General features: G+C 42.9%; 1 protein-coding gene across 1 annotated transcript in view; it reads left to right on the top strand.

Annotated features, from left to right (window-relative positions):
- Positions 1-688: 688 nt before the first annotated feature.
- BMP7 (bone morphogenetic protein 7) overlaps positions 689-26,584 on the top strand; it is a 43,654-nt gene continuing 17,758 nt past the window's right edge. The window contains exons 1-2 of the mRNA XM_008497841.2: positions 689-1,202; positions 25,116-25,308. Of these exons, the coding sequence (XP_008496063.2) occupies positions 689-1,202; positions 25,116-25,308 (707 nt within the window). The remainder of the gene's footprint in view (positions 1,203-25,115; positions 25,309-26,584) is intronic.

The following is a 26,584-nucleotide window of genomic DNA, read 5'->3' as shown; positions in this document are numbered from 1 at the left end:
TAGTTTGTCCTGGATAGTCTCTCCTGATCTTCAAAAGTAAAAAAAAAAAACAACAAAAAGGGGGGTGGTGGTGGTGGTGGAAGGGAAGAAAAAAGCCTGCCTGAGTATTCATGTTTGTGCAGACAGACTCTGTACTTAGTGAATCTATAAACTCTCTGGGAGTTTGCACCCCTTCCTTGTACATAAACCACCCTCCCTCCTGGGGTGTTCTTCTCCTTAATTACGTTCACATTAATTTAAGCACTTGGGACCGGCTCACCCCAAGCCAGCAGGCTCCGCAAACATCCTGAAAAGCAACCTGATCAGATGTTCCTCCTCTAGGCAGTTACACGGATTTTCTCTCCCAAGCGGTTTGGAGCGGGCGAACGAGAGAGAGCGCTTGGGTTTTCCAGCCTGCTCCTCCCACCAGAGACAACCTCCCGCTGCCTCTCCGCCGAGCAGCACTGCACACACAGCTCCGCCGCGGCGTGCGGGACGCGGGCAGAGCGCTCCGCTCCTCCCGCCGCCGGGGGAAGCGCCCCGGGCCGCCGCCGCCACCACCGCTCCGTCCATGGGCCGGGTCCGCCGGGCAGCCCCCGCCGCCGGGCCATGAGCGGGCTGCGGAGCCTCCGCGGGGGCTGCCGGCCGCCGCAGTGAGCGCGGGGCCGCGCCGTCCCTCCGCTCCGCTCCGTTCCGCGCCGCTCCGCGCATGCCGGCGGGGCGCGTCCCGCGGCGGGGCAGCCCCGCGCCCCCCGCGCCGCCCCTCCGCACCCGCCGCCGCCGAGCCGCGATGCCGGCGGCGGGGCGAGGGCAGCCCGCCTCCTGGCTCCTGGTGCTGGGCGCCGCCGCCCCCGCCCTCTGGCTGCGCTGCGTCCTCGCCGACTTCACGGTGGACAACGAGGTGCACTCCAGCTTCATCCACCGGCGGCTGCGCGGCCCCGAGCGCCGCGAGATGCAGCGGGAGATCCTCTCCATCCTCGGCCTGCCGCACCGTCCGCGGCCCCACCTCCACGGCAAGCACAACTCGGCCCCCATGTTCATGCTGGACCTCTACAATGCCATGTCCGTGGAGGAGGGGGCGGCGGGGGCCGCCGCTGAGGAGGGCGAGGGCTTCTCCTACCCCTACAAGCCCATCTTCAGCACCCAAGGGCCGCCCCTGGCCAGCCTGCAGGATAGCAACTTCCTCACCGAAGCTGACATGGTCATGAGCTTCGTCAACTTGGGTGAGTGCCTGCCGTCGGCGAGGCCCCGGGGTTGGATCCGGGATTACCGTGCAGGGGCACCGAGAACCGTGCCGGGGGGAGGCTCGAGCAGGGCTCTGGCCACCCACGGGAGGGCAGGGGCTGGTGGCGGAGGTGGCCGCAGTAATGGGAAGTTTCTGCGGCGGGTCAGACGGGTGCCAACCCGCTTGGGCGAGGAAGGACAGGTAGCGGCCCTTGGAAAGGCTGCTGCTTTGCGAGGTGATAGTTAAATGGCAGCAACGTGAGGAGAGGGCTGGGACTTCCCATCACAGCACTTGGACAGCCACAAGCTCTCGTCACGCTTCACCCTGTACACTAACACACTAAGTTCTTTGTCGTCTTCTCCCTTTGATAGTTACTCGCAGCATCTCAGCAATCGGATTTGCAGGTAGAAGTTGAACAGGACGATTAACAGGTCTGGTTTGCATCCCCGCACTGCCAAGGGAGACACGAGAACCAGACAGGACCATGGGTCCTGGTGTGGCTCCAGCACCGGGCTGGTGCTCGAGTAGGATGCAGGGCCACCAGCGCTGCTTAGATGGATAAAGTTCCCTGTGGCATCCCAGTGCTCCCGCAGCCGTAGGGGCCGAGCTGCTCGCACATGTTTTCCTAATGGCCTGAGAGAGATTCCACAGTAAATCCTTATTTACTCCTGCAGCTTTTTCTGTTGACCCCAGTTTATGCAGCTAACTCGCCTCTTTTCACAAGCACATGTGGATGGGTTTATGCAAATGATATGAAAGCTGGCATGCTTTGTATGCGGCTCACGAGGCCTCTCTAATTGGATGCCATGGCTCAATCTGATTTCTATTTGCTTGCTGTAGGTTGCACCCTCGTGTCGACTGACTTGGCTGGATTTGAGTGAAACGTTGTCGGGATGAGCATTCTATTTAAAATATATAATTATAGACCTGGTTCACTCTACCCATTTTTAGATCTCATCACGTGCAGCTCTGAAACCACCACACGGACAGGGTGCCTGCAAGGTCAAGACAGAATCTGAATAGTATTTCCAAAACAAGATTAACTCAAACTTTGTCCCAAACAAAGGGACAAGAGGAGCCCACCTCTGTCACATAACCCTCTAGGGATTACAGACAGCCCTGTTGCCAATAAATCCATTAACGCCTTTATGGATGTCACTGTTCTGGACATTTCCAGTGTCTGGAACTTCAGAGGCAACAAAGATTAAATCACCACCTAAATCATCATTTCTCTAATCCCAGCACTTTAACTAACTGAAAAAGATCAGTAGCTGTAAAGGCTCTGTGACACACGTTAATAATTATTAGACACGGTAGCCATCCCAGCACAGTTCTTGCATGATAGGGAGAAATGGGAAGCTGTGGGAGATCTCTGGTTTGCGTGACCTGCGCCTTCTTGTTGACTTCCATAAGCTTCCCAGTGGGAAGCTCTGAATTACATCTGGCCTGGGGGCTGAGCTCTTTGAAAGTGCTGGTGCTCTCCATTTGGAATTAGTGTTTGTCTAATCGCTGCTAGATACTTGAGCTAATCAACAATGATACATTTATTATCAAATATTTGAACAGACAAAAGTACCAATGGTGGTCAAATACTTGATTTTAGAGGTGAGAGTCGTCTTTCTAACAGTTTTATGTGGTGCCACACCACATACTACCAGAGTGCAGGGGAGTCTCAAACAGAAGACAAAGGATGTTGAAATAACAATAGCAAAATTCAGACTTCTGTTTCCATTTGGGTACAGAGAAGAGAACCTTTGTGAAGCATAGAAGTACCTAATGGAAGGGAGTGTAGCACCAGGGAAGCAGCTCTGTTCCCTGGGTGTAGTTTACTTACTGCAGAACTTTGATCAGTGAAACTGCAGTGCTCCCATCCAGGCTTTGCTGCCTGTGGAAGTTTTACATGAAAGGAATTAATGTTCAGGTCCCCATTGGTTTGAATACAAAGGGGTGGAATTGCTACATAAACTGAGAATGTACCAGTTTCTAAGTGAGAACTTTTTGTAGAGCAGGTTATACCTGTATGAACTGTACCTGATCAATAGTTGATGTCCTCATGTGCTGCCTGCAGTGGATGCATTAATTCATTTCTACCTGCTGGGTTTTTTACTTGGCTTAGAAATACAGAAGTGTTCTTTATGCAGTTAACTTAATTATCATATTATTTAATTGTCACCTTGGTCAACGAGTAGTAAAAATGCAGGCAAAATTCAACAGTTTTACAAAGGGCAGGTGGAATTCTTACCAGCAAGGCACATTTCAGAGGTTTATCTGTACTGTTTTGTTCCCTTGTCAACAGTGCATGCCAGGACGAGTTTAAAAAGGACATAGATCTATAGTAGCTTTCTTCATCATTGTGCACACCTTTCATCCCATTACAGTCATCGGTCTTTCATCTTTACAGGACAAAGACAGGCTTGTTTATGGACTTCTTAATGAATTAGACCAGCCACTCACTCCCAGATATAGCCAAATACAACACCTGCTTTGATATATACAGATTTCTATGACATTCAGAGAGAATTAGAAGATCTATTGTTGAGCAGTTATTTTGGGGGACTTTCTACAATAATCCCTTTTAAAGTGGAGCTGAATTGCTAAATGCAGACTGTAGTAAACTGCATTCTAGTTTTGTAAGAGATACTCCGTGAGCATTGCATTTCACAGGTAGGTTTTTATTACTATACTAGAGCTGTCACAATGGGGAAGTGTCAGAGCATAATAAAGTTCCATCTTAGAATGAAGGAAGTAAAGTTCATAAAGAATACTTTTACATTTCAATAAATAAATCATGCTATTCCAGGATTCCAAATGCTAATCGAGAAATAAACTTTCTTTGTTCTATTATTCTTCATCTATCTAGTCATACAACTTTAAAGGACGATTAAATATATATATAATAAAGATTTATATTGCAAGATTTACAAAGCTACACAGTAAAAAAAAAAACCAAAAACCAACAACCCCCCATCACATTGATTTCTGTGGAGATCCTGTGCATTTTTATTCCAGAGAAATTATACTGGGTATTGGTAGGGAGGAAGCAGAGCACAGGTGCTCCATTTCAGGGTTATGTTGCAGGGAGCTTTTTACTAAGCATGTAATGTTACTGTAAAATCTTGACAATTAATTAGATTTAGATTTATAACCAGTCAACTCACAGGCTATATTTTCTCTTAGCTTACACCTGTGCTAAGATGGATGGGGAATGGAGTTGTTTCAAGAATGAAGCTAAATGTAAATTAAAAGATAATTTACCCATAGTAGTCTGCGTAAGTTAGGCAGTTAATTACTGGCTAATTTTATAAAATTTATTGCTATAATTTCAGTATTCAGAATTTTGTTTCAGATCCTGTCCAAGTACAGTTTACAAACTGATCCATTTTAGGAACTAAAAAAATTCCAAGCATTTTTTGCACAAGTTTAGTTTCAAGTTTGTAAACAGCAGCTAAGGAGTAAACATCCTCTAGTTTACTTAGACTCACTTCTAAAAATAATCCTGTTGTCCTTATGTGGGTAATTTTCCCTCAGTAAACAGACTTGCTTAGAATATTTTTTAGAAGAGTCGGCACAAGTGATATGCAGTTTGCTAATTTGTCTCGTGGTTGATTATAAAATGAACAATATTGTTTAATCCTGGCAAGAAATAAGGGGGGGGGGAATTAGTCATTCTTGGGAGGAACACATGAAAGTGGCTTTTGTTAATGTAAATCAAGAAGCTGAAGAGTCCCCAAGTTTCCTTTTATTTCATACCATCTGGCTGTCCTTTTTGTTGACAAGTGTTTGGCATAGAGAACCATCTCTTTGCCCTTTAATAACAGGCTTTAACACTGTAGGGTATTAGAAAAAGATTCTATAACAGTTAAAAAATTTCCTTCAGGGAATACTTTATAAAGTGAGCACGGGCTGCAGGCATTTGCAGCTGTAACCTGGCTTGTGTTAAAATTTGGAAAGGGGCTGCCTTGCATTCCAGCTCACTACAGGCCTTCATTGGTGTACAGCCAAAGGTTAATATAGATGTCACACAGTTTTTCTTTGGAGAGCCTCAGATATAAGAGTACGCGTACAGCTGTGTTTTTAGTAACCCTTTCATAATCACTTCTTTTAAACCTCATTTTCCTGCTTATATAAATCAAAGATTTTCAGGGATATCTGACCTGGATTTGAACTTATTTGATCTTCACATATTTCCCACTTGAAACAAAGCAGATTAAATGTTAGCCTTGGATGCCTGGTCTTGATCACATGGGTTGTCCATACATTAGGCCAAGCCCTCAGTTTGTTTTTTTTCCCTTCTCCACCTAGTGCTCTTACAAGCTCTCAAGCCTCAACAGGTACCTCCTGTAATTGTGTTGGGCAGTAAGGATAAATGCAACACCTGGTGTAAGATTAGTTATGGCAGAAGGCTTGCAGCAATCTAAAAGGTATGAAGAGTACACTGACCCTGCAGCAAGTAACCAGTGGGTATTCCTTGAATGCGTAGACCTGTTCTAGAAACATTAATTAATTTTTTAATTTTCAGGTGCAAAATGGCAAAGCAGAACAGGAACTGTTTACTTCTGCTATACTGGTACTGTTGGTATCAGAGAACGGAGCAGCTGAGGACAGATGTCCTCATGCAAGGAAAAAGGACATGGAAACCATCCCCATCAGCTCGCACGCTTCTGCAGTGGATTTGTCCCAGAGGCAGGGGCTCTCCTTTTTTCCCACACAGGCTGCCCTGGGGAGGTGAAGCCCCCTTCCAGGCACTGTAGTTAAAAAGCCAAAACACAAGGGCTTCTAAAGTGCTTTGAAGGAGACAAGCCTTGATGGCCAGGTCTTGTGATGCTTGTAACAGGAGTTGAGCACAAGTGAAGCGTGCAGGACCTGCTCCCAGCAAGTGCTGCTGGGCTCGGTGGGGTGTGTGTGTGTGCATCCCCCCACCACTCCTTTTGCAAAGGAGGTTTAATGGCCTCTGGGCAGGCAGCATGAAACCAGGCATTACGTTTTCCTCTGTAAATAAGCTTGAAACACTTTTTCAGGCTGGTGGGGGGGTGGGGTGGCGGGGAGAGATATGTGAGAGAAGGTTACACAAGTGGTTGGAAACATTAATTAAAAAAAAAAAAAGATTATAACTATTTAAGCCTAGTCGGGGCTGTTGACAAGTTCCTTTTAAATAGAACACTGCAATGTTTTAGTTTAATACATTCTGGCAGTGTCACCGGGGTTAAGGCTAATACTGGGATGTGTGGATCCTGTCATGTTATTGTCAGGAGGAATGCAGGGATTAGGTTTAAAAGTGGCGGTGGGTGAGTGGTGCAGCTGTGTACACTTATTATAAAAGATTTAAGTCCCACTGGTAAAATCAATATATTAAATTGCAAGAGTCTCTGTTTTTAATTAGTTTAAATCAAATATACTCTTAGTGCCGTTATGGCTTCTATCCTTCGCCCAAGTGAGGAAATGCTAATATTTATATGGAAACTGTTAATTTGTGGTTAGAATGATAGCACATTTAGTTTTATGCGTCTAAATTGTTCTAACTTGATGAATACCAGTGAGAAATTGCAATGATGGATGAAGTCATCTGAGCAAGAACACAACAAAGCAAATTTTGATTGCAGGCCATATAAAGAGACTACCTGTTGATAGAGACCATGACATTTTAAGCCGTTTCCAGTGGTACAGTCTTCCTCTCTGGGGCCTGCATCAGAATGCTCCCATGAATAAACTATATATTTTTATAGAGATATAAATTTTAGAATATGGTATTATATGTATATTCTCTAAAGGGAATGAACTTCAAAGTCAATGATGAGATGTTTAAATTAGTTTCAGGATAAAGATTTTCATTCTACAACTGTTTGAAGTAAATGGGACTACTCAAAAGGACTAATCACATGGATGAAGTCCTGCTCATGTGCCTGTTGTGAAAATGAAAACCCAAGAGAAAATTCTTGGCTAGGTCTTCATTGGTGTAAATTGTCAAATTTCTACAGAAACTGGCCCTATGGTCTCATTTATACAACAGTATGTCCAAAGTAATTCCCATAAACTCCCTCTTGATTTACACCAGCACAACTGAGAACAGAACTGGGCCAAAGAAATGCCCCTGTGTTGAAATAATGAGCATGCAGTAGTTTCTGTTAGAGCTTCAAACAGTTTTCTCTCCAAATCTTGAAACTGTTTTTGAGGGAGGCTTCCTTTGCTGCAAACAATCAAAACATGAACTCGCTCCTATTAGTCACTGCTTATCATTATTAGTCCAGTCCGTGTTGTTGAACTACAGCTGAATTCCCATCTTTGCAACAAACAGAATTCAACAAATAATGTTTGACAAAAATGTGAAACCGATATTTCTTAATACAAGACATATTTCATATGGAGAAACTTTAGTGCTGAAAGATTCCTGGTATCAAAATATCTGAATCACAGTACAAATAAACAGTGTGTTGTAAAGGCTGCGGGGCCAAATTCCAAGCTGGAGCAGTTCCACTGGAGTCAGTGGAGTTGTGCCAGAAGATAAACTGCCATCTAGATTTTTTTTTGGTGTACATGTCAAAACCAGAAGCATTTAAGATTTTGTCAGTAAACATCTCTGCTGCAATGAAGGTTGCAGGTAGCAAAGTTTGAATCAATTTTAATCCAAATATCTCTTCTGGAAATCTTAATTTTGTTGATGAAAACTGCAAAGTTTGCTGAGACCCCCTTTATTTGGGTGTATGTTGTATGATCCCAATATTTATACATAAATTTACCTGATTTACAGCAGGTAATGTGAGGGGACCTTGGGCATGAGCCCTTGTCACCAAGGCCCCCAATACGGTACCATGCACATTCTTTTAAATATTTGTGTCTACATCTTGAACTCAGTGAAAAATCTTTTAGTGATCCAGATTGGGTGGGTTGAATTAATGGCTACTTTGAGACTACAAGTTTTAGTGTAATTGCTTTATTGTTTTGGAACCCAAATGCTTGCAATTCAGTTCCTGTGCAAACATGTTTAACGTGTGTTAATGTGTTTCAAAACCAGACCCTCTCCGCAAAATTCTGCTTCTCATTAATTGACATCAGTAGCATGGTACAGTATTTCAAAGCACTGCCTAATATAAACTGTGTTTCTAATTTCCTTACTTTCCTGTTTTTGGAATGCCAATGTTAATTTGTTCCCATGGAAGAGTGAGAGCTGCCAACCACAGTTTTATATAAATGGCTTTACAGTGCAGGGCTGCCAGCATTAAATGATACTTAGGAATTTTCATAACATTTTGTATTCAATGTTTTTGTGTGTATGTGTGAGAGAAACAGAGATATATAGGATGCTGAACAGCACAACCACTGGTGAGCAAGGCAAATGATTGTAGAAATTTATCCTTTGAGTAGCTGTTAATGTGTCTTCTCATTTAAGATTTTTTAATAATTCAATCTGCCTAGAACATCCTATGTTGCAATGCATTTTGTTGCTAACTATCCAAACAGTTCTATGGTTCCCCCTTCATCCCACAGTTTTAGTTATGTATTAACAGATGAGGAGAAAGACTTCTGTTTATGTTGCTATTCTAATCATTATGGACTAGATTTTAAGAATGTGATATTACTCAGCATGAGAAAATATAAATATAAAAGGAGAAAAGCTGCCACAGCTAAGGAATAGGGCAATTAACTGATTTTGATTTAAACTGCCAACAGATAGTTTTTCTCTAAAAGACTAGGAGTACCTAGATAAAATCATGTGCTTTCTCAAAGCTCAAGCATAATCACAGTTTCTTTAGTGGTATGTCTTTGTACATGAAACAAATGTGATGTTCCCTTTAAACAAATCTATTTTAAACTGATGATGGTGAAAACAACACCTGTTTATGTGTTTCTCCTTTTGTTCCTGGAGGATATTCAAAATACAAATTGTTCAGGTTTCAGTTGGTTCCTCTTAATGAGCACTATGGTTTATCTCTTAATTTCTCATTTTATTGGAACAGGTGCAGTGTCTGCAATCTGTGCCAGCCCTGTACTATACCAACAAACAAAGTGGTGTTTTGGTTCACTGGCTTTAGAAGTCTCCTGAGAGTAAAGAAATGAAAGAGAAAGAATTTAGAAAGTGCCTAGTGAAGGAAAGGCACTTCAAGTAATGTGCTTTGTCACTCAAGTCTTCCCGTAAATTACCTTAAACTATTTCTAAAGTGTCTGAAAAATTTTATCCGTAGAGTATTGAGTTTCTGTTCTATCTCGGAGGTCCCACGCTATTCTTTACCATCTTTATCTAAATGCAATAGCTTCTAAGTCAGACTTTCGTTGTCAGGTTGGATTAAATTTTACAGGATCAAAAATTTCTTTTGCCATTGCCTTGAAGTTGTGGAAGAATTTTAAATTTTCAGCTTTTTACTGTTTCTGATTCTGCCTCATTTAACAGATACTGCAAATAGCCGTCCGAGTTTAAACAAGATTATGTTGTAATTAGACAGACAAACTCATAATTATTTAAGGGCTAAACCACCAACAACAACCCTTTCAGATTCATTCTGACAGTGTTTATCCAGTGTATCTGGAAAGGCTTACAATTAAAGTGCCTGAAGGGTGGGGATGAGATTTTTCAGCATGCAGTCAGTGCTATCAGGTCCACCTGGCCTGGGAAAGTATGCAGAAGGCTTTGTGGCAGAGAAAATCCTTTAACTTAGATCTTCATGGCGAGCTCTTAAAAGCTACCTTCCTTTAAAAAAAAAAAAATAAAAGGGAGGGGGAGAGGGAAGGCACTGCTTCCCTCTGAATTGTAATTGAAACAATCAAGTGCCTTCTCAGGAACTTTCTGATGAGGAGCACTGTCCTGTTGATCAGGCCGATAATCTTGCAGCATATAATTTTTTTAAGTTTTGCCTGTTGTGCACAAGTGCCTTTCAAATGAGCAAAAGGTTTCCTTTCATTAGGCTGCCACCTCCCAAGGCGCTGCTCTGAATTACACCTCCACGCAACCCCACTGATGTCACCAGGCAATAGCCTCAGCTGGAGCAACCTGGCCCAAGGCCACCCTGCAGCAAAGTCACCACAATTGACACCATCTGAGGAGCTGGCACAGGGTCTTGACCAAGTTTTGGGAGCTGTAAATCAGGTCAAGCTTTGTCTCTCTCACTAGAACCACTGGGCCAAACCCTCCTCTCTTTTTGATGGCAACGGTGGGGCTGCCTCTCTCCTCTGATTTTACCAATTGTTCTTCCCATGGCACAGTGCCAGTAAATCTTTTTAAAAACAGACCAGAAGACCCCTGGCAGAACTACTAAAAAATGTTCATAAAATCATAGAGCATCAGCAGTTGGGAGTTAGGATTCTGCTGGAGAGACAAGTTTCTCAGTGAGTTGGCAGAACTTCACTGCTTGTGTACCTGAACCCCCTCTGGGCTGTAATGAGTCCTTCAGCACCCTGAGAGCACCCGAGTTCAGGTTTATCATTTAAATGGAAGATTTAAAGGTTTGAAGTTACTGTAATTTAGAAATTCTGAACTCTGGTGCTCACAATTCAGTAGTGTCAGGGTTTGAACAGCAGTTTTTTCCATCAGCCCAGTATCCGCTATGCCACAAATGATCCTCGTTCACCACTAACAGGAATCAATTTCTGATGCTATCTATTCCACCTATGTGCTCCACGCTGCCAAGCTGCTCCTCCTCAGGTGCTCAAGGTTAAAACTTACTGTTTCTATCACTCAAAATATTCCAAATATTTTAATCTTGCTACTTTTATTTGTTTATTTACTGTGCAGTAATTATAATCCCATGGGGACTTTTTAGATGTTAATAAAGAGAACTGCACCTCACTTCTCCAGAAGCCTGTGTGGTACCATAAACATCATGCTGAGTTTAAATTCCCCTTTCTGACCATATACTTAAAAAATTCAGGTTTTGTTAAGAGGAGGGATTTTTTTTTCTTTTTAACAAAAAGAACTAGAAAAAAAAAACAAAGAAAAGAAGTAACTTTAGCCTCGCAATCTGCACGCTACATAAAGCAATAAATGGTCAGTTGAGACAGGGAAAAACCAGAACTGCTGGAGATTGGTTGTTTCCTTTTGGAGGAAACAATAAATGTGCCCACTTGTATTTTAACAACATTACTACTGGGCCCCTTAATTACACAAATATACTTGTAATAAACTGCAGAAGACAAGAGCTGAAAGAAAATCATGCAGCACAGTTCTCCTCAACTCAGAAAGAAACTTTTGAGCTCTTTTAACCCACTGCCCAGATCAGAAATGAAGATATTTCAGCACTATGGGATGAATCATGTGTCTCCTGAGACAGGTGAGAAGGAGCAGCTAATCAGACATGTGGTGTAAAGCTTCTCTCAGTGGTGTGAACACAGCTTTGACCTCTGAATACAACAATTCCTGCAACTCAGGGGCATGCATTCTAATCAAATTACAGGAATATTAGACTCTGTGTCCCCAGAACCCTTTGCCTGTTATGCTACATTAAAACCTGACACAGGGAATAGAGAAATGCATGAAGGAATCCAGAATGATGCAGGAACATGAGCAACCTAACCCCTAAATATTTTTTTAGAAAACAGAAACTGTAATTTTGCTTATTAGTCCACAGCTATGAGATGGGAGTTGTTTCACTGAAAACATTACAGAGTAGGGAAAAACCCAAGTCAGTGTGTCTAATACTCTGAAATCTTTCCTCTCCCCAGCTTGGCACTTGTAGTCCAGCAACTGGGAGTACTGACTGATAGGCAAGAGACTGAGCTGGAGAAGAATGATTTGTGTTCCAGCTCCTTGAGACACTTTCCTAAATGCCATTCTCTAATTTCTGTGCTATTTTTAATAGCTGCATGCAACAGGCTGTGGACTGCCTCCCTTCATTCACAGCAAACCCACGTGAGGATGCAAAACCTGTGCTACAACAGCTGATCTTTCACCCCAGAACTGCAATTGCAAAATTGTGTTTGAAGACACAAAAAACCCAAAACAAACCAGAAAATGCTGTTGTTAGGGGCTGACTCAGGAGGCCTGGATGGCCCAACCCTAGCGAGAGGCTCAGTGTCAGGAATGTGATCTGCAGTGTGGTATGCAGGGCTAGGTGCTGCTGATGTCACTGATGGGCTTATCTTGTACCAAAAAAAATTCCTCCTGTATAATAGAGATCGTGGGTGGGAATTAAACTCAAAATAAATCTCCTAACCTTCAGATGTTGTTATGCCTGGGGCGTTGGCCACCAACATTTAAGGTGTAAAAGGAATGCACACACACACTCTATACAAGTGCATACATATGTGTCTTCCTGAGGATATTTCTGAAATTGTACTTAAAACTCCCCAATTGCTCTAAAACACACACATTTTACATCTACCAACAGAATATAGGACAGAATATCATCAACTCTGAGATCTTTAATATTGATATTTCTCAGGCCCGTACACCATGTTATTGAAAGAATAAACAATGCCCTGCTTGTTTCTCCTAAAAACAAATGTGTTGCACAGCAAACTTTCCTAGAAAGTAAGAATATTACATGCATAAACTACAAGGCAAAAAACCAGTACACGGATGTGTGTGTGGTGGTTGGCAGTGGAGAAGCAGAGCTGGGCAGTGACCTCCTCTCCAGCCCTGTTGTGCTCAGTGCCCCACCTGATCTCAGCTATCTTGGTAGCACAGAGGAAACATGATGATCTCAAAGAAAAATATGAAAGAGGTCACTTAAGTTTCACTTTAGAGAGAAATGTCACTATAGGAAAACTTTTTAAGCATTAACTGAGATCTCTAATAATTATTTTCCAAAATCATTCCTCCCATCTCTCCAAATATTGTATTACTATCTAATAATCCTGGCTTATAAAGTGTGTTAATATCTCTGGACCTCTCACATACAGAATACAGGAAAACCATGCAATAGATGTAAGAGGCAGGATGCAAGACAAACTCTGCTTTTGCAGGATTTCCCCTCCAGGGCAGATGGAGCTCTCCCCTGTGTAGTTTGTTGCCCCCTCATCTCCCGGTGCTCTCCTGATGGAGGAAGGCACAGATGTTTGTTACTGTACAGACAAGCTCAAAATGTCCAGCTGATTGTGGTCTCCTGGCACAGCTTGGGGTGTATGCATTCCAACTTGAAATTTTGCTGATTACAACCAAAGGCTGAGATTCTTATCTGATGGCCACATGTCTGATACTGACTGCTTATTTTGTAATAGCCCACAAGCTGCTTTCTCAACAAAACCAGAATCTGGGATTTCAGCTAAGAAATCCAGCAAGTTGTTGGGTTTCAGACCTGGAAAACTGGTTCTCGAATTATTTCCTTTTATCACAGCAAACCACAAAAAAGGCTGTGTTCCTCCCAGAGAGCCTATGCAGGTGTAGACCCACACTTGGGAATATTTTTTAGGGGGGATGCTGGTCTTGTTGTGGCAATATAATATTAAAGGAGGATTAATTAGATTTATGTTATTTATTTGGGCAGCTGTTTAGTAGATGAAAGGAAGTCGAATGCAAATGCAATGAATAAGCCTTCAGAGGCCAATGTGTGCAGCCACCTCTCTGCTCGTGTCCCTCAGCAGGGCTGGTGCAGAAACAGGCACATTCCTTTGACAAAAATGAGGCATTTGAAGATTCCATCAGCTGAACTTTCTCTTTCAAGTGTTGCCAGTAGATGCACGATATATACATGTGCTTTTAAAAGACTTTTATTTTGAACTCAAGATGTGAATCTATGGTATTAAGAAAAGCAGAACAATCCTTTATTTAGCTGCACCTGCACCTTAATGCCTAATGAGTTTAGTCTGATGGAATCCAGACCTCAGGAAGGATTATAAATTCTCATTTGATTTCATTTACTTCTAAAATACCTTAAACCAGCTGTACCAGTCCAGAATCCAGACCTTCTTTCTGTATCAGTTTTGCAAATGCTGTTGAATCCTTTGCTGTATTAAATAACTTCATGCTATACAAATAATGTAGAAATATTAATAAGGAACAGAGTGCAACTTGAAAAAATCATGTAGTGGAAAATAGCAGCATATAAGCTTGAGAAGCAACAGCTTAGGAGCTCAACTTTATGAAAGCTCTTCAGACTTTGGAAGCAAGATATGGACAAAACTGAAAGTAGGTGAGTAGGGAATATCCTCTTGCTCTGAGCTGGTGTAAGGCAGAGGAGCCTGGCCCTGGAGACTCTGGGTGAACATGCTGCTCTCCAGGGTGTTAGTGCTACATTTAGCCATCACTGTCTGTTTTGTATAAACACATCAGAGACATTTGGGCAGTGACCTTCCCAAGATTACAGACTCAGACTGTTTATTATGAACAGTATCTAATTTATCAAATACATTTGAAGCCTCCTTAGTTTGCCCCAGTGTTACTGGAATGCAAGAGCACACTTTGATGCTGTTGCATCTCTGCATGGTCAAATCATTGCTTCAAAGAGTTTCTGTATCACAGTTGGTTTTTCCTTTGCATGTCCTCTATACATGCAGATCAAGGTGCCTGTGCTGCATGCAGCTCCTACCTCCCTTCCCTTGTACAGACATCACTTGGGGTGTGAGCAGACACCTTCAGAAGATCAGGGAACCTTGCAGTGCTGCTGCCCTTGTCCTCCAAAGATGAGCACCCTTCCAGTCCACCAGTCACTAGTGAGCTGTCTTCTTTTACCTGAGATTGTCTTAGAGTTGGCTAAAAATGTCAGGGAAACTTTCTTGCCTTCTCCCTGAAATGAACTTTGGTCCAAACTGAAGAACTGTTGCACAGTTGAAAGCTTTTCAGAATGACCTGGATCTTTTTGTTTCAAAATTTCAATTTCAACCCAAATAGCCATAGCCCCTTTTAGGTTTCTACTGTGCTCTTATCTTTTCTAGCTGAATATACATTGTTTCTGACTAGATCTGTTCAGCCACATCTCTCTCCTTCCTTGGACCTGGGGATTTGTTTCCATTTGTTCCACAGTGTGTGCTCAAGTAGGCGAGGCAGAGTGCTGGTTTTTGCATCAGTGATTTTTTGAGAGGCCTTCAGCCTCAGAGTAGGTTGCAGGAAGCACCTTGGGCCCCACTTGTCTGCTGGTTGGACAGAGGGATTATTTTTCTCAATGAACCATATTCTCACTTTTCCTCCTTCTTGTATTCTGCAGCCTCCCCCCCTTGAGAGAGAGGCCCATCACCCAGCTTTCTCCTCTCAAGCAGCACTACCTTTTTCTGTGCTCTGGCTTTCACCTCGATCTTCACCATCCCAGTCCTTATCCGTGATTCCTTCCGCTCCTCCCATGGCTGCCACTATCTCCTTGACCCCTGGATGCACTGGCAAAATGTGTGACTTGGAGTTCACACTTAATGCTGGCAGCTTCCCTGGCCTCACCAGATCCAACTGTTGGATTTCACAGCACCATGGAGGCAGCTTTGCTGTCCCCCAGATTACAGAAAGAGTGCAATGTAGCAGTCATCACTGTTCAAACAAGAAAAATGTATTCCTGAGCCTCCACATTCCCCCCACAGCTGCATCCAGAGGATGTAGAGGATGCATTAGCCAGCAGAGCACCTCTGCTCTTAGGCTGTGCAATTCCATGCTACACACTGTGGTACAGACAAAGAAAAAAAACAAAGCAAAACAAAACCACAACAGAAGTTATGAGCTTTTGCCTGTCATTTTGCTCACTGCTCAGTTTGTCTACAGGGATGTTTCTAGAGGAGGGGGTAGAGAAGAGCTAAGCTTGTGCCTGGTGAGCAGGAAACATCACATCTGCTCTAGCCTGCCCTGCACAGCCCAAGGACCCTGCAGGGAGCTGCAGGAGGCCTTAGCTCAGAGCTGCTGTCCACGTGCATCCACATTTTACACATACACAAAGAGAAGCAACAGCCCCAGAATGGCTGTGGTGCAGTCTGTTAGGGGTAAATGCCACCCTCAGTTAACTCCTCTCCTGGTGACTGCAGGACGGCTCAAAACATTTTGCAATGGCCACAACCCTGGCCAGGTGGGAGGACATGGGAGGAGCTGTGTTTTGCAGCATCACCAGAGTCTCCAGTTTGTCTCTCACTATCTCTTGGAAAATGCCACCCTTGAGGTGCTGGGAAAGGCAGAGCTGCTGGGGTAAAATCCCCAGGTAAGAACTGTCCTGGGCCCACCCTTTCCAGTGAAGGGGAAAAGAGAAACAAAATTTGAGAGGCTGGTGAAGGGAGGTCCTGCAGGAGATTTCCTTGTATTACTGAAAGATGAGGGTAGAAATAGAGGGAGTCTATCTAAAGAACAACTTCATGAGCTCCCATTTATTCCTTTCCCTTTTTCCATTTCCCTATTCCTCCCCACACCCCAAATCCCACAGCAATCCTAGGTGGCTTACAGCAGCTGCAGATGGATTGCAGCATCGTGCTGCTGCGGTTCATGTGCTAAGACTGGGAATAAGGTATTCTGAAGAAACACAATTCTTCTTTGCTTATTTAACTTTGCTTTCCCCAGATACACATACAGACACTGCAAACTCAGCATCAGGATTCACACCACAGTCAGTCTGTTTACCATTAGGAGAGTTTTGTGTTCACAGAGCAGTCCCACGTGTAAATGTTTCACGATACCTTTCATCTAGTCTGGCTCTGATTTCAGCAGAGAAACCACAGCGTAAGTGGGTACCAATCAGGGCACACTTGAAAAAGAAAATGGATTACCTGTGCATAATCTGCCCAGATATTTCATGGATGAAATGAAGGAGAAATAGTTTTACCATCCAGCATTGCCTTTAAAGTGTCTGCAAAGAATGTCTGGCAAGAGAATGTCTCTTAAGTGCAGAAGGCAACACTCGCTCTTCCCTCGGTTCTTCCTCTCTCAGTGATTGTTTCCCCATTGCCATCTACCATCCACCATCCTAAGGAATTTTAAGTTAAAGCCTCCTGGGTGACACATGGGGTGAGAGGATGTGGTGACACAGCATCCTCTCATCGCCCCCGCGCTCCTTGGCGGCTCCTGGGGATGCAGGTGGCTCCACAGCCCTCTCTGAAGCTCTGCCTGACACTAACTCTACCATGAGAAGGACACCAGAAAGGACCCAGGCATTTTGTTAGAGAAACAACAATTTCTGCCCTGAGCAGTCCTTGCTAACTGAAGTTCAACTTAGTCAGGAAAAACTTGCTGCTGCTTCAGAGATAATTAAACCCATCTTCCCTCAGCCCGCTGTTTGTACACGCACAATGATACCATTGTTCAGAGTCATGCAACACATATGCTGACATTAAAGTGTTTAATCTTGTAGTACAGTATTCCATTATTTTTTGGACATCTGTACATGATAGAAAGGGTACGTATTAAGGGATTTGTTGACAAAGAAATGGCTAATGCTGATACATGTGTGGACTGAAAGGATCTTTCCAAGTTCTGTTCAGCAGTAGGGAGAGTGCTCCTTCCCAGGCCCAAAGCCTGGCACAGATGTGATATGCACTGTTGCTATTACCACTTTTCAATTTATAACAAGGAGTCAGTGTTTAGAAGAATTTTGGAAGCTCCCTGCTGGGTTTGTGGCTAGGTGGTCTTGCTGGCAACACCACCTTCATGCTGAAAGCTGAAAAAATGAAGTGATGGCTAAAGGAAGAATATTAACTCCAGAGGGCTTTTTTTTTGCCCCTCTCTCAGAGCAAAAATGCTTACCCCAGACTGTTTTGCACAGTGAGCACTGAAGAATTTTGAACCCCCCTGTTTCTAACCTCTGGAGTTGGGGATTAGGATTTATGGAGCCTGGTTTTCATCTCATCTGAAATGCATGCACTAGTTCTGCTTTCCACCAGTGGAGGAGGCAGGGCAAAGCCCTTCCACACACTGATGTTACCATGCAAGAAATAGCTGATCACCTTCACCTCCTTTTACCCAGCTGCAAAACTCATACATGAACCCCAAGAGTCTGGGTGCAGGTTCCCTTCTGCTGGGTGCTGCCTTGGCTCAGCCCTTCCTGTGCAGGGCAGAAGAGGCTGAAACCCTCAGGACAGGGCTTCAAGAGATGAACCCAGACCCTTTGGTTCCATTGGCTGAAGGATAGACATGTTTTTAGAAGTGGTAGGATGACTGCAGTCCCTGGTGATGAGATGCATGAGTTATAGAGAACCCACAGACTATTTTCCTAGTAAGCTTATCTTGCAGACCAAAATACAGGATGCATTGTTTTTCTTTCATTTAAAAAAAAAACCCTGCAGTAGCTTTTAGATGAGCTAGAGAGCTGCAACTACCCAATGGAAAAATATCCTCCAAATGCTTTAAAATAAAAAGATCCCATCAAACAACCCAGAACGTTTGCTCTACTCCATTTATAGGACTCCCAATTTAGATTCTTTAACTACTTTTTCAAATACTTCTTTAACTGCTGATTTAGCTGCCTAATGACAGCATGTAAATCTTGTGGCTGAGAGGATGAAGCAAATGAAAACCAATCACAGAACTTCACATTCCCAAATTCTTGCCATTATAAATTTACTGCCACTGCCCCTGTAACTCTTGCTGTCAAGCACAATGAGGAGGGAAACGTGCATTAGCAGACTGTGGCCTGGCATGACATTATTGCAATCTTTAGTATACTCCCCCTTTTTTCCTCAGAAAAATATAAGGACTGACCTTGCACTTCTTGCTCCATCAGGAATCCCACTGAGCCCAGTGGGCCCTTTCAGCTGCAGAGACCCCTGGATCCTTCCCCTAATTGGTTTCCTTCTTCTTGAACCTCACTAACACAGAGAGGAAAGGCCTATATTTCATAAGTGACATGGTTTTATCCACCAATTTAGAGACAAAGAGGAGCAATTTATAGAGGGAACATTTAATGTCTGTTAATTAGAATCCCATCAAGAGGTCTCAGATTTGGCATCCTGAAAATTTACAGCACGGTTTCACAACTGCTGTGAGCCCAGAGTCCAAGGGGTGGCCCTGCCCTCCCTCTCTTGCCATGCTGTGAGGTCCCCAGTCCTCCTCCTGCCATCCCTGTGCTTGTGGCACTGCTGTGAGCTGAGTGAGGATGGGATCTGCCTGGAAACTCAACTGAGAAAGGGAAAATTATCTTCCAGCTGAATCCATTTCCCAAGAGAGAAACTGGGTAAAGCAGTAAACAGGCATGGACCCTCCCTTTGCAAGCAGTAATGTACACAGGCTAAAAATGCTCATGGACCTCACATGGTGGTCCCAGGGCAGCCATTTTCTATAAATTTTGTACTCTACACTGAAAAAATGCTAGGGAGTTTCTGAAGCTTTGGCTTGTATCTCTAGGAGCAGTGATGGAAGAAATTAAATGTAATTTTTCTAGGGAGATTCAAGGAAGATTTTGTGCTTCTGGATGCAAATGGTGTAAAGTGTAGTTTGCCCTTTCATGAAACCACTAAGGCTAAAATCTCACTGGAGAAGCCAGCCAGCCCTCAGCCAGCTCTGAAGAAAGAACACTCATTTTCTGCAGCTCTGCAACTATCAGGGGGAAAGCGGATAAAGACTTTCCTACCCACTAAACTCAGTCCCTAAGGCCAAGCAGGCACAGCTAGGCTCTGAAAACCTGATTGATCTTGATGCCAGAGTGCAGCAGATATTTTTTTGGCATCCAAACCTCTGAGGGGTTTTGCAGGCAACTGTTGATGGCTCTGCAGTCTCCTGCCTGATCGAGAAGCAGAAGCAAAGGGGTGTTGTCTTTTGGAATCTATTTTCCTTTGATTTATCTTTCAGTCTCAGGAATTCAGGACCTTTAATCTACTTGAGATTAAAGTCCTTTACAAATCCCTTCTGGCCTTTTTTGGGAGCAAGGAAGTTACAGACACCCTACTTGCACATTCCTGTTGGGGCTTTTTTTTTCATTGTAAATTGGAAACAAGCAACATTCTAATTGTTGTGAGCACTACAATGAATGAGACAAGTACTCTTACAGTGCCTTATAAAAACAATTAACATATTGTCAGGTGAAAGTGTTAACAGGAATATTCAAGTTTTTATTTGTCTAAATATTCAAAATATATTCCAAGTGCATCACCCAAACATGCCAGGGAAAAGGAGGTATAGAATTACCAAAGCTTACTCAGTTTGGCAGCCCTGAGCACAGAATCCATTTGCTTTGCTTGTGAGAAAGAGATATTTTTACACCATCAGAAAACAAGAACATAAAAATACTTAGGTAGGTAAATATGCAACAGTAAAGCCTTCCATTGAAATTAGTGGAACTATTTCTATTGACTTCCCTGGGGTCTGGATTAGCTCTTTAACACTTCTGTAATAATTAGTTGTTAACTCAGACATTCTTGGAAAAATATTGCTGTGATTCAGTGGTTCTCTTCTTGACACATGGAGTCAGTGATTCACATTCTGCTGGTGTGCTCAGCACTAAGGCTGAGACAGAATGGTGTCTTTGGTGTGTATAGAGAGAAAGAATAATTCCTGCAAAGCTACAGCTCAACAAAATCTTTGCTGTCATGTTCCATGCCTTGACTTCCATCAGTCCCTGTAACTAAACCAGGGGTTCAACAGTGTGTACAGAATTACCTCAGGCCAACTTTTCACTTACCACTAGTAATTTACAAAGTAGCTGAAAATAGCTGGTACTTTTATTTGTAGTCTCAACGCATTTTGTTGTGAAAACAACCAAATATGGGATCTACTTTAGTTGCCCAGCTTTACACTGATGCTTTTGAAGTTTGGGTACCCTGGGGCATTAAACCAGAACTGCAAGACCTTACTTCCAACATTAGTTCTTCGGTACTGGTTTCACAGTATTGCTACCAGTTCCATCTATAACTACATTTTTTCATCCCTGCATCTTAATGTTTTCAAGTTTTGTATCTGAAGAGTACACTTTAGGACACGTCGAAACAAGTACCAAGTATTTGTTGACATTTTATCTCCATCGTTCCCATATTTTTGGATCTGATACCTGGCTCCTTCACACCTGAGCACATGTATCCATCTTGTTTTCTTTCAACCATCCCTGCTGTTGCACAACTGTGCTGTCCTGTCTCCTCTTGCATCACCACAATTCCAAAACAGAGTTGGTTTGGAGAGACAAAAGACTTCAGAGAAATCAGAGTCCTATCTGCATCAGATAGAGGAGTGTAGTCTGTGCAGCATTCAGATTGTGGCCAGATAGTCAGAGCCAGACTTTCAAAGATGCTGAGCTCACTTGCATATTTGCAACAGAGGTGTGGCAAATTTACTGATAGCCATTAACCTAAGAAATGTCCTTGTTTTGTTTGGATCACTTTAATTGTCTTGCACACTTTTTGGTGTTTTGCTTATTTTCTCATCAATCTGTTGCCTACCTCCATGCTACAGCTTTCAAGTCCCACTCTCTGGACCCTTTTTTCCCCAGGAGCTGTGTCAAAGGCAGTTTCAGGTTATCCCCACCTACATAGCTACGATTAACTGCCACACTCATTAGGAGTTATTTTATTCCAGCAGATTTTGAGCTATGTTTTAAATTAGGGCATAATTTGTCTACAGTGGTTGTGCTTCCAAAATGTGATATCATGTCTAGAGATGAGGAGAGGCACACATTTCCACATGCATCACCTGTGGGTGACTTTGGGTTGGTTTTTTTAGGAAAGGAAATCACCTGTTCTCCCACAGCTAAGGCACACCATCTGTTCCATAGCAGAATTATTTTTCAAGAGTGTTCTTCCCTTTGATATTTACAACCTTTGATTGCACATCCAGAGCTTCAGCTTCCTCTCCAAGCAGCTGCCTTGCCAGGGCATTTGAATTGTGACAGTTTCTGAGCTGGAATATCTGAATTTCCAAAGTTTGAAGTTAGGAACTGGACTGAAATCATTCACCAAAGCCTTTGGGTGGTAGTGAGTTGTAAGATCTATGAACCCAAACATCAGTTCAAGTCCTTTGGGCAGAAGAGCTATTAAGTATTCCCAGCAAATATTCATATTGATGACATTTAAGGGAGCATTTAACACATAATGCAGCTGAGATGAATTCATTCAGGAGCAACCAAAAGGTGCTCACTGTGGAATGTTGTGTCAAGAGGGATCATAGATTTTAGAGATCTAATGGAGAAACTACAGTCATATTCAAAGCTCCGAAGCAATTAGCTTGACTTTTTTGGTGCACATTTAAAATACTACTCTTCCCCCCCACCCTTTTTTGTAAAACACCTTCCTCATTCAAAGTCCTCAGGTAATCAATTGCAAACAACCCAGCTGCAGTTTTGTCAAAGTTCTGCCTCACACCCATCAAACCCAGGAAACTCAGACTGCTTTCCTTGTGCTGCTGTGCTTAAGGTATTACTGAGGTCCACAAAAAGTGCATGATCATATATACTGTACCATATGTTCCCAAATACCAACGCATAGCAGCATGAATTAAGGATAGGATTTCAGCCTTCATAATGAAGAGTCTTGCTTTTATGAGTTCAAGTCAGACCCTTAACGTTATTTTACCATAGATTTTGGTGTTTAATTATGTAATAAGATTTACTGCAGTCATCTAACAGATGTTGATTCAGGGTCAGTGTTTCTCATAAATTAGTTCTGAAAGGATTTGTTACTTCTGGGTCAGCAGATAGGACCAGAGTGCAAAGAAAAAGGGGAAAAACAATAAACACTGACTCAAAGGGTTTCTTGGGATTCTTTCTTCAGTTACATATCCACATATTTTCATGATCTTAATGACTATAGCCACAGGAATGTTTGCTTTAACACTAAAGATGGCTCAGCCCAAAACCCTATATCCAAACATCTGCAAAGCATGGGAAAGTTTAAACTTTGGGGCTCTTTATTTTATGACCCTGGCCGTTAATTTTTCATTCTAATATGACACATTTTTTCTAGGGCTCTGCAGTGGGAATCGCTGTGAACTCTAGCAGCACCCAAAAAAGTTTCATCTTTGTATGTTTATTGTCAGACTTTGTGTAGATGAAGTGCAGCTAAAGACTGGTGTTGGCCGATGTAGTTGTCATCACATATGTGCACTGGAAAGGTGCACTGACTTCCCTTTGAAAATTCAGTCTTATATCTTTGGAAGCAAATCATATTGGTACATCCTACTGCTAGACCTCTCTGTAACACACCCTGCTGGGGATGTTATCCATAATATAACTAAAACCACACAGCATTATATTCATTCTTCTATAGTTGTGGTTAAGGGAGCTATTCCATATTAAAATATTTTTTCCTTCCCTCTATAATTTAGGTGTAGACAAATTCCTTTGAGACTGAAATCATACTCTTTATATCTTATTCTGCTGAGAATACTTAAGAGGAAAGGGATTACAGCACATTTAATAATATAACTAGCACTTATGGGGCAGTTTTAGCCTGCCAAATGTTTTATAAACACTGGTGAATGTTCACAGTATGCCCCAACTTGAGTATAGAAGTTGAGTGATCCTTCTGAGGTTGTAGGAAATGTTATGGCCAGAGGTGCAACTGCATCTTTGTTCATTCAGTCCACACTAGGACTGCCCGACCTATTAAACTGTTTGCTGAACATGACTGCCTTGGTCTTGGAAGGTTTAGGGGTCACATACCTTAAAGACTCCTCTGAGAGGAATCCCAGCTCTTAGTTAGAGCTCTGAAGTGTTTCCCTGAACAGTCATCACACAGTGGCAAACTGTGAGAGCCCTGGACTCCTTGCAGAAGTAATGTGTTACAGGAGGAAGAGCTGGGGCCAACTGCTGAAGCTAAGCCAGCAAAGAAGGCCTGAACCTGCTCTATGTAAGTGCTTGGACACAGCCTGGTTCCTGGAGCTCCCCACGCTCCATCCCTGCCACGGGGGAGGCCCTGGCTGGTGCTGATAACACAAATGTACTGTGCAGCACTGGAAATTTGAATAGTGCTTTCCAGACTCAGGCTTGAAACTCCTCTTTTTCAGGAGTAATTCCATTTAAGTCAATGGATTTACACAATGGATTTACTGCTGCCAGAAGAGAATCAGGCCTGTAGAAAGACATGCATTCTTTGCCAAGAAAATCTCAGAGCTAACTACTTGAATTGTGCAGTCAAGCTGCAGGGAGGTCAAGTGGACAGACGACGGGAATGGGATGTACAGGAAGTCCTTGGTTCAAACTTCAGCTCTTAAAATGACATGTGGTGTGACCTTGGGCAAGTCACTTCATCCTTTATAACTCTTGTTTCCCCATTTCCCTTTGTCTGACTTGTCTATTTAATTTGGAATTTGTTCCAAGAAGGGCACTTGACTTCATGTGCTGGGCTGAGGCACTGACACCTCTCCTCCCCCTTGCTGGAGCACAGCCTTGAAATCTTTGTTTCCTCACAGCCCTGACCCTCAGCTTCAATACCCACCAGCAGTGTTACATGAGAACATCAGCTCCCATCAGGAGACAGGCAGACCTGTCACTTGTGGGATAATGAACCATGCTAACACTGTCTTGGGAGGACTCTGGCACTTATTATTGTTACACAGTCAGTGTTGGGAGGTGGAAGAAAGTCCTCATTTCTGATTTACAGTCCTGATCACTGAAGGTGCTTTAAAATGAAAGCTTTGACCCTTCAGAGTGGTGCTGTGAGTTTGTGATGGATTCAGCTGGCGCCAAGTGTAGGTCACCAGCATGAAATGCCTCAAGAACTGGAATTTGTGTGTATATATATATATATATATCTGTGTGTGTGTGTGTCCTTGTGCCATTTTCAGAAGCAGAGTCAGGCCAAGAACCAGCACTCCTGAAAAGCCCCATCTGTTTCTTTCAGCTCCTTCCCACAGCAGCTCAGTCCTTATCAGTGGCAAATATCCAGAGTCACTTGTCAAGCATGAAGCTGCCAAAAATCATTAAAACACAGTGGTCACCCACACCCTGTACCAGCCAGCTGTAAAACTGTTTCAAAGAGAGTTTGATAAACATATATATGCTCATAATAGCCCAGATAGAGCCCTCTGTTTCTTATGTGCATTAATGAACCAGCACGAGACGCTGCAATCAGATATTCCTGCCCTTTTCTGTTGTGGCAACTCGCGAGCTTGTTTGATGGTGAGGGGAGAGAGAACAAAGCAGGTGGCTAATGGGCTGTTTTTCTGTTTCAGTGGAGCATGACAGAGAGTTTCACCATCAGCGCTGCCACTACCGAGAGTTCAGGTTTGATCTCTCCAGAATCCCAGAGGGGGAAGCGGTGACGGCCGCCGAGTTCCGGATATACAAGGATTACATCCGCGAACGCTTCGATAATGAAACATTCCAGATTAGTGTCTACCAGGTACTCCAGGAGCACCCAGGAAGGTGAGTGGCCCACAGGCAAATCCCAAGGAAAATGCAAGCCCAGTGTGTTCCTTCAAAAGGTTGTGTCCTACGAGCCTCTGCCTGCCTGCTCTACCACAGAGCATCCTCAGAGCTTCCCTCTTGTCCCAGGGAGAAGCTGGGAGCTGTGTACTGGTGCAGGAAAAGACCTAAATTCCAAGTATTTCAACATTTTTGGAAGACCTATCCTTTTTTTCATGCTGCTTGTAGATCCTGAAGTGGCAAACCCCCATCCAAATGCTTCCTTTCTATTGTAGCTTAATTACTAGCATTACTGAAGGCGTTCAAGGTCCCTAATTAACAAAGACAAATGACACCGTGCTTTTTTATATTGATTGATTGTTTTGTGTGTGCAAAATTACAAGATGAGCTATTAAATCCATTCCAAGCAATTATCAATGCATGCCAAGCTCCCTGACAAATCCTCCAGGGAATTTGAATAAAAACATATGTTTGATTTTCTCATCTGTTTTTAGTTCCAATTAATCAGCAATCCCAAACCATTTATCAAAGGCACTTAGTTTCATTTGCACATACTTCTTTTACATACCAATGCTTCCAAAAATAAGATTGCAATGAATTACATGAAAAGTATATAGGTTCTCATGCTAGTCAGAAGTTATTGTCTAGGACTACTATGAGGTAATAATACTACAGCTCTAATTCAGGTTTATGAAAAGAGAAACACCAGGGACTTAAAAGGGGGGCTTTATATTCTTATAAGAGCTAATAAAAATGCAGCAAAAATATTTTGCATTTTTGATCCATTAAAATATGTCAGGAAGCCTTATCAATGTTTTTAAATGGTGAGAATTTCTACTGGCTTTTCTGTATGGTAAAAGTATCTGACTACTGCTGCTTTTCTCCCATTTCTGAAATTCCATTTTTATGGGTCCAAACTCGCAGGTCTCTTGGCATCTGTAATGACACAACTATTTGCATGGACTAGGGACTATGCTAACATTAATCTATTTTTATCAATTAGAAACTATACATTTTAGCCAGGCTTTCTTAAAGGAGATGGCAACAAACCACAAATATGCATAGGACCCCACAGATGTCCTGCTTATACAAACATTCAAGTTTATTCTACCTTAGGCAACCCTTTGCTGTATTTCTTGAGTAGCTTATATAGGTACAAGCCTGCAGGGATGACTTTTCACTCTTGGAAAGGGCAGAAACAAGATATGTGTTGGCAAACAAAGAGCCAACACATGCCAGGGCATCACCAGCATGCCAGGGCATTAGTGAATTGCCA

The sequence above is a fragment of the Calypte anna genome, chromosome 20, assembly GCF_003957555.1.
Source record: "Calypte anna isolate BGI_N300 chromosome 20, bCalAnn1_v1.p, whole genome shotgun sequence".
NCBI classification, from domain to species: Eukaryota; Metazoa; Chordata; class Aves; order Apodiformes; family Trochilidae; genus Calypte; species Calypte anna.
Note: the sequence above shows the minus strand (reverse complement) of the source record. Positions and strands in the feature narration are given on the sequence as shown.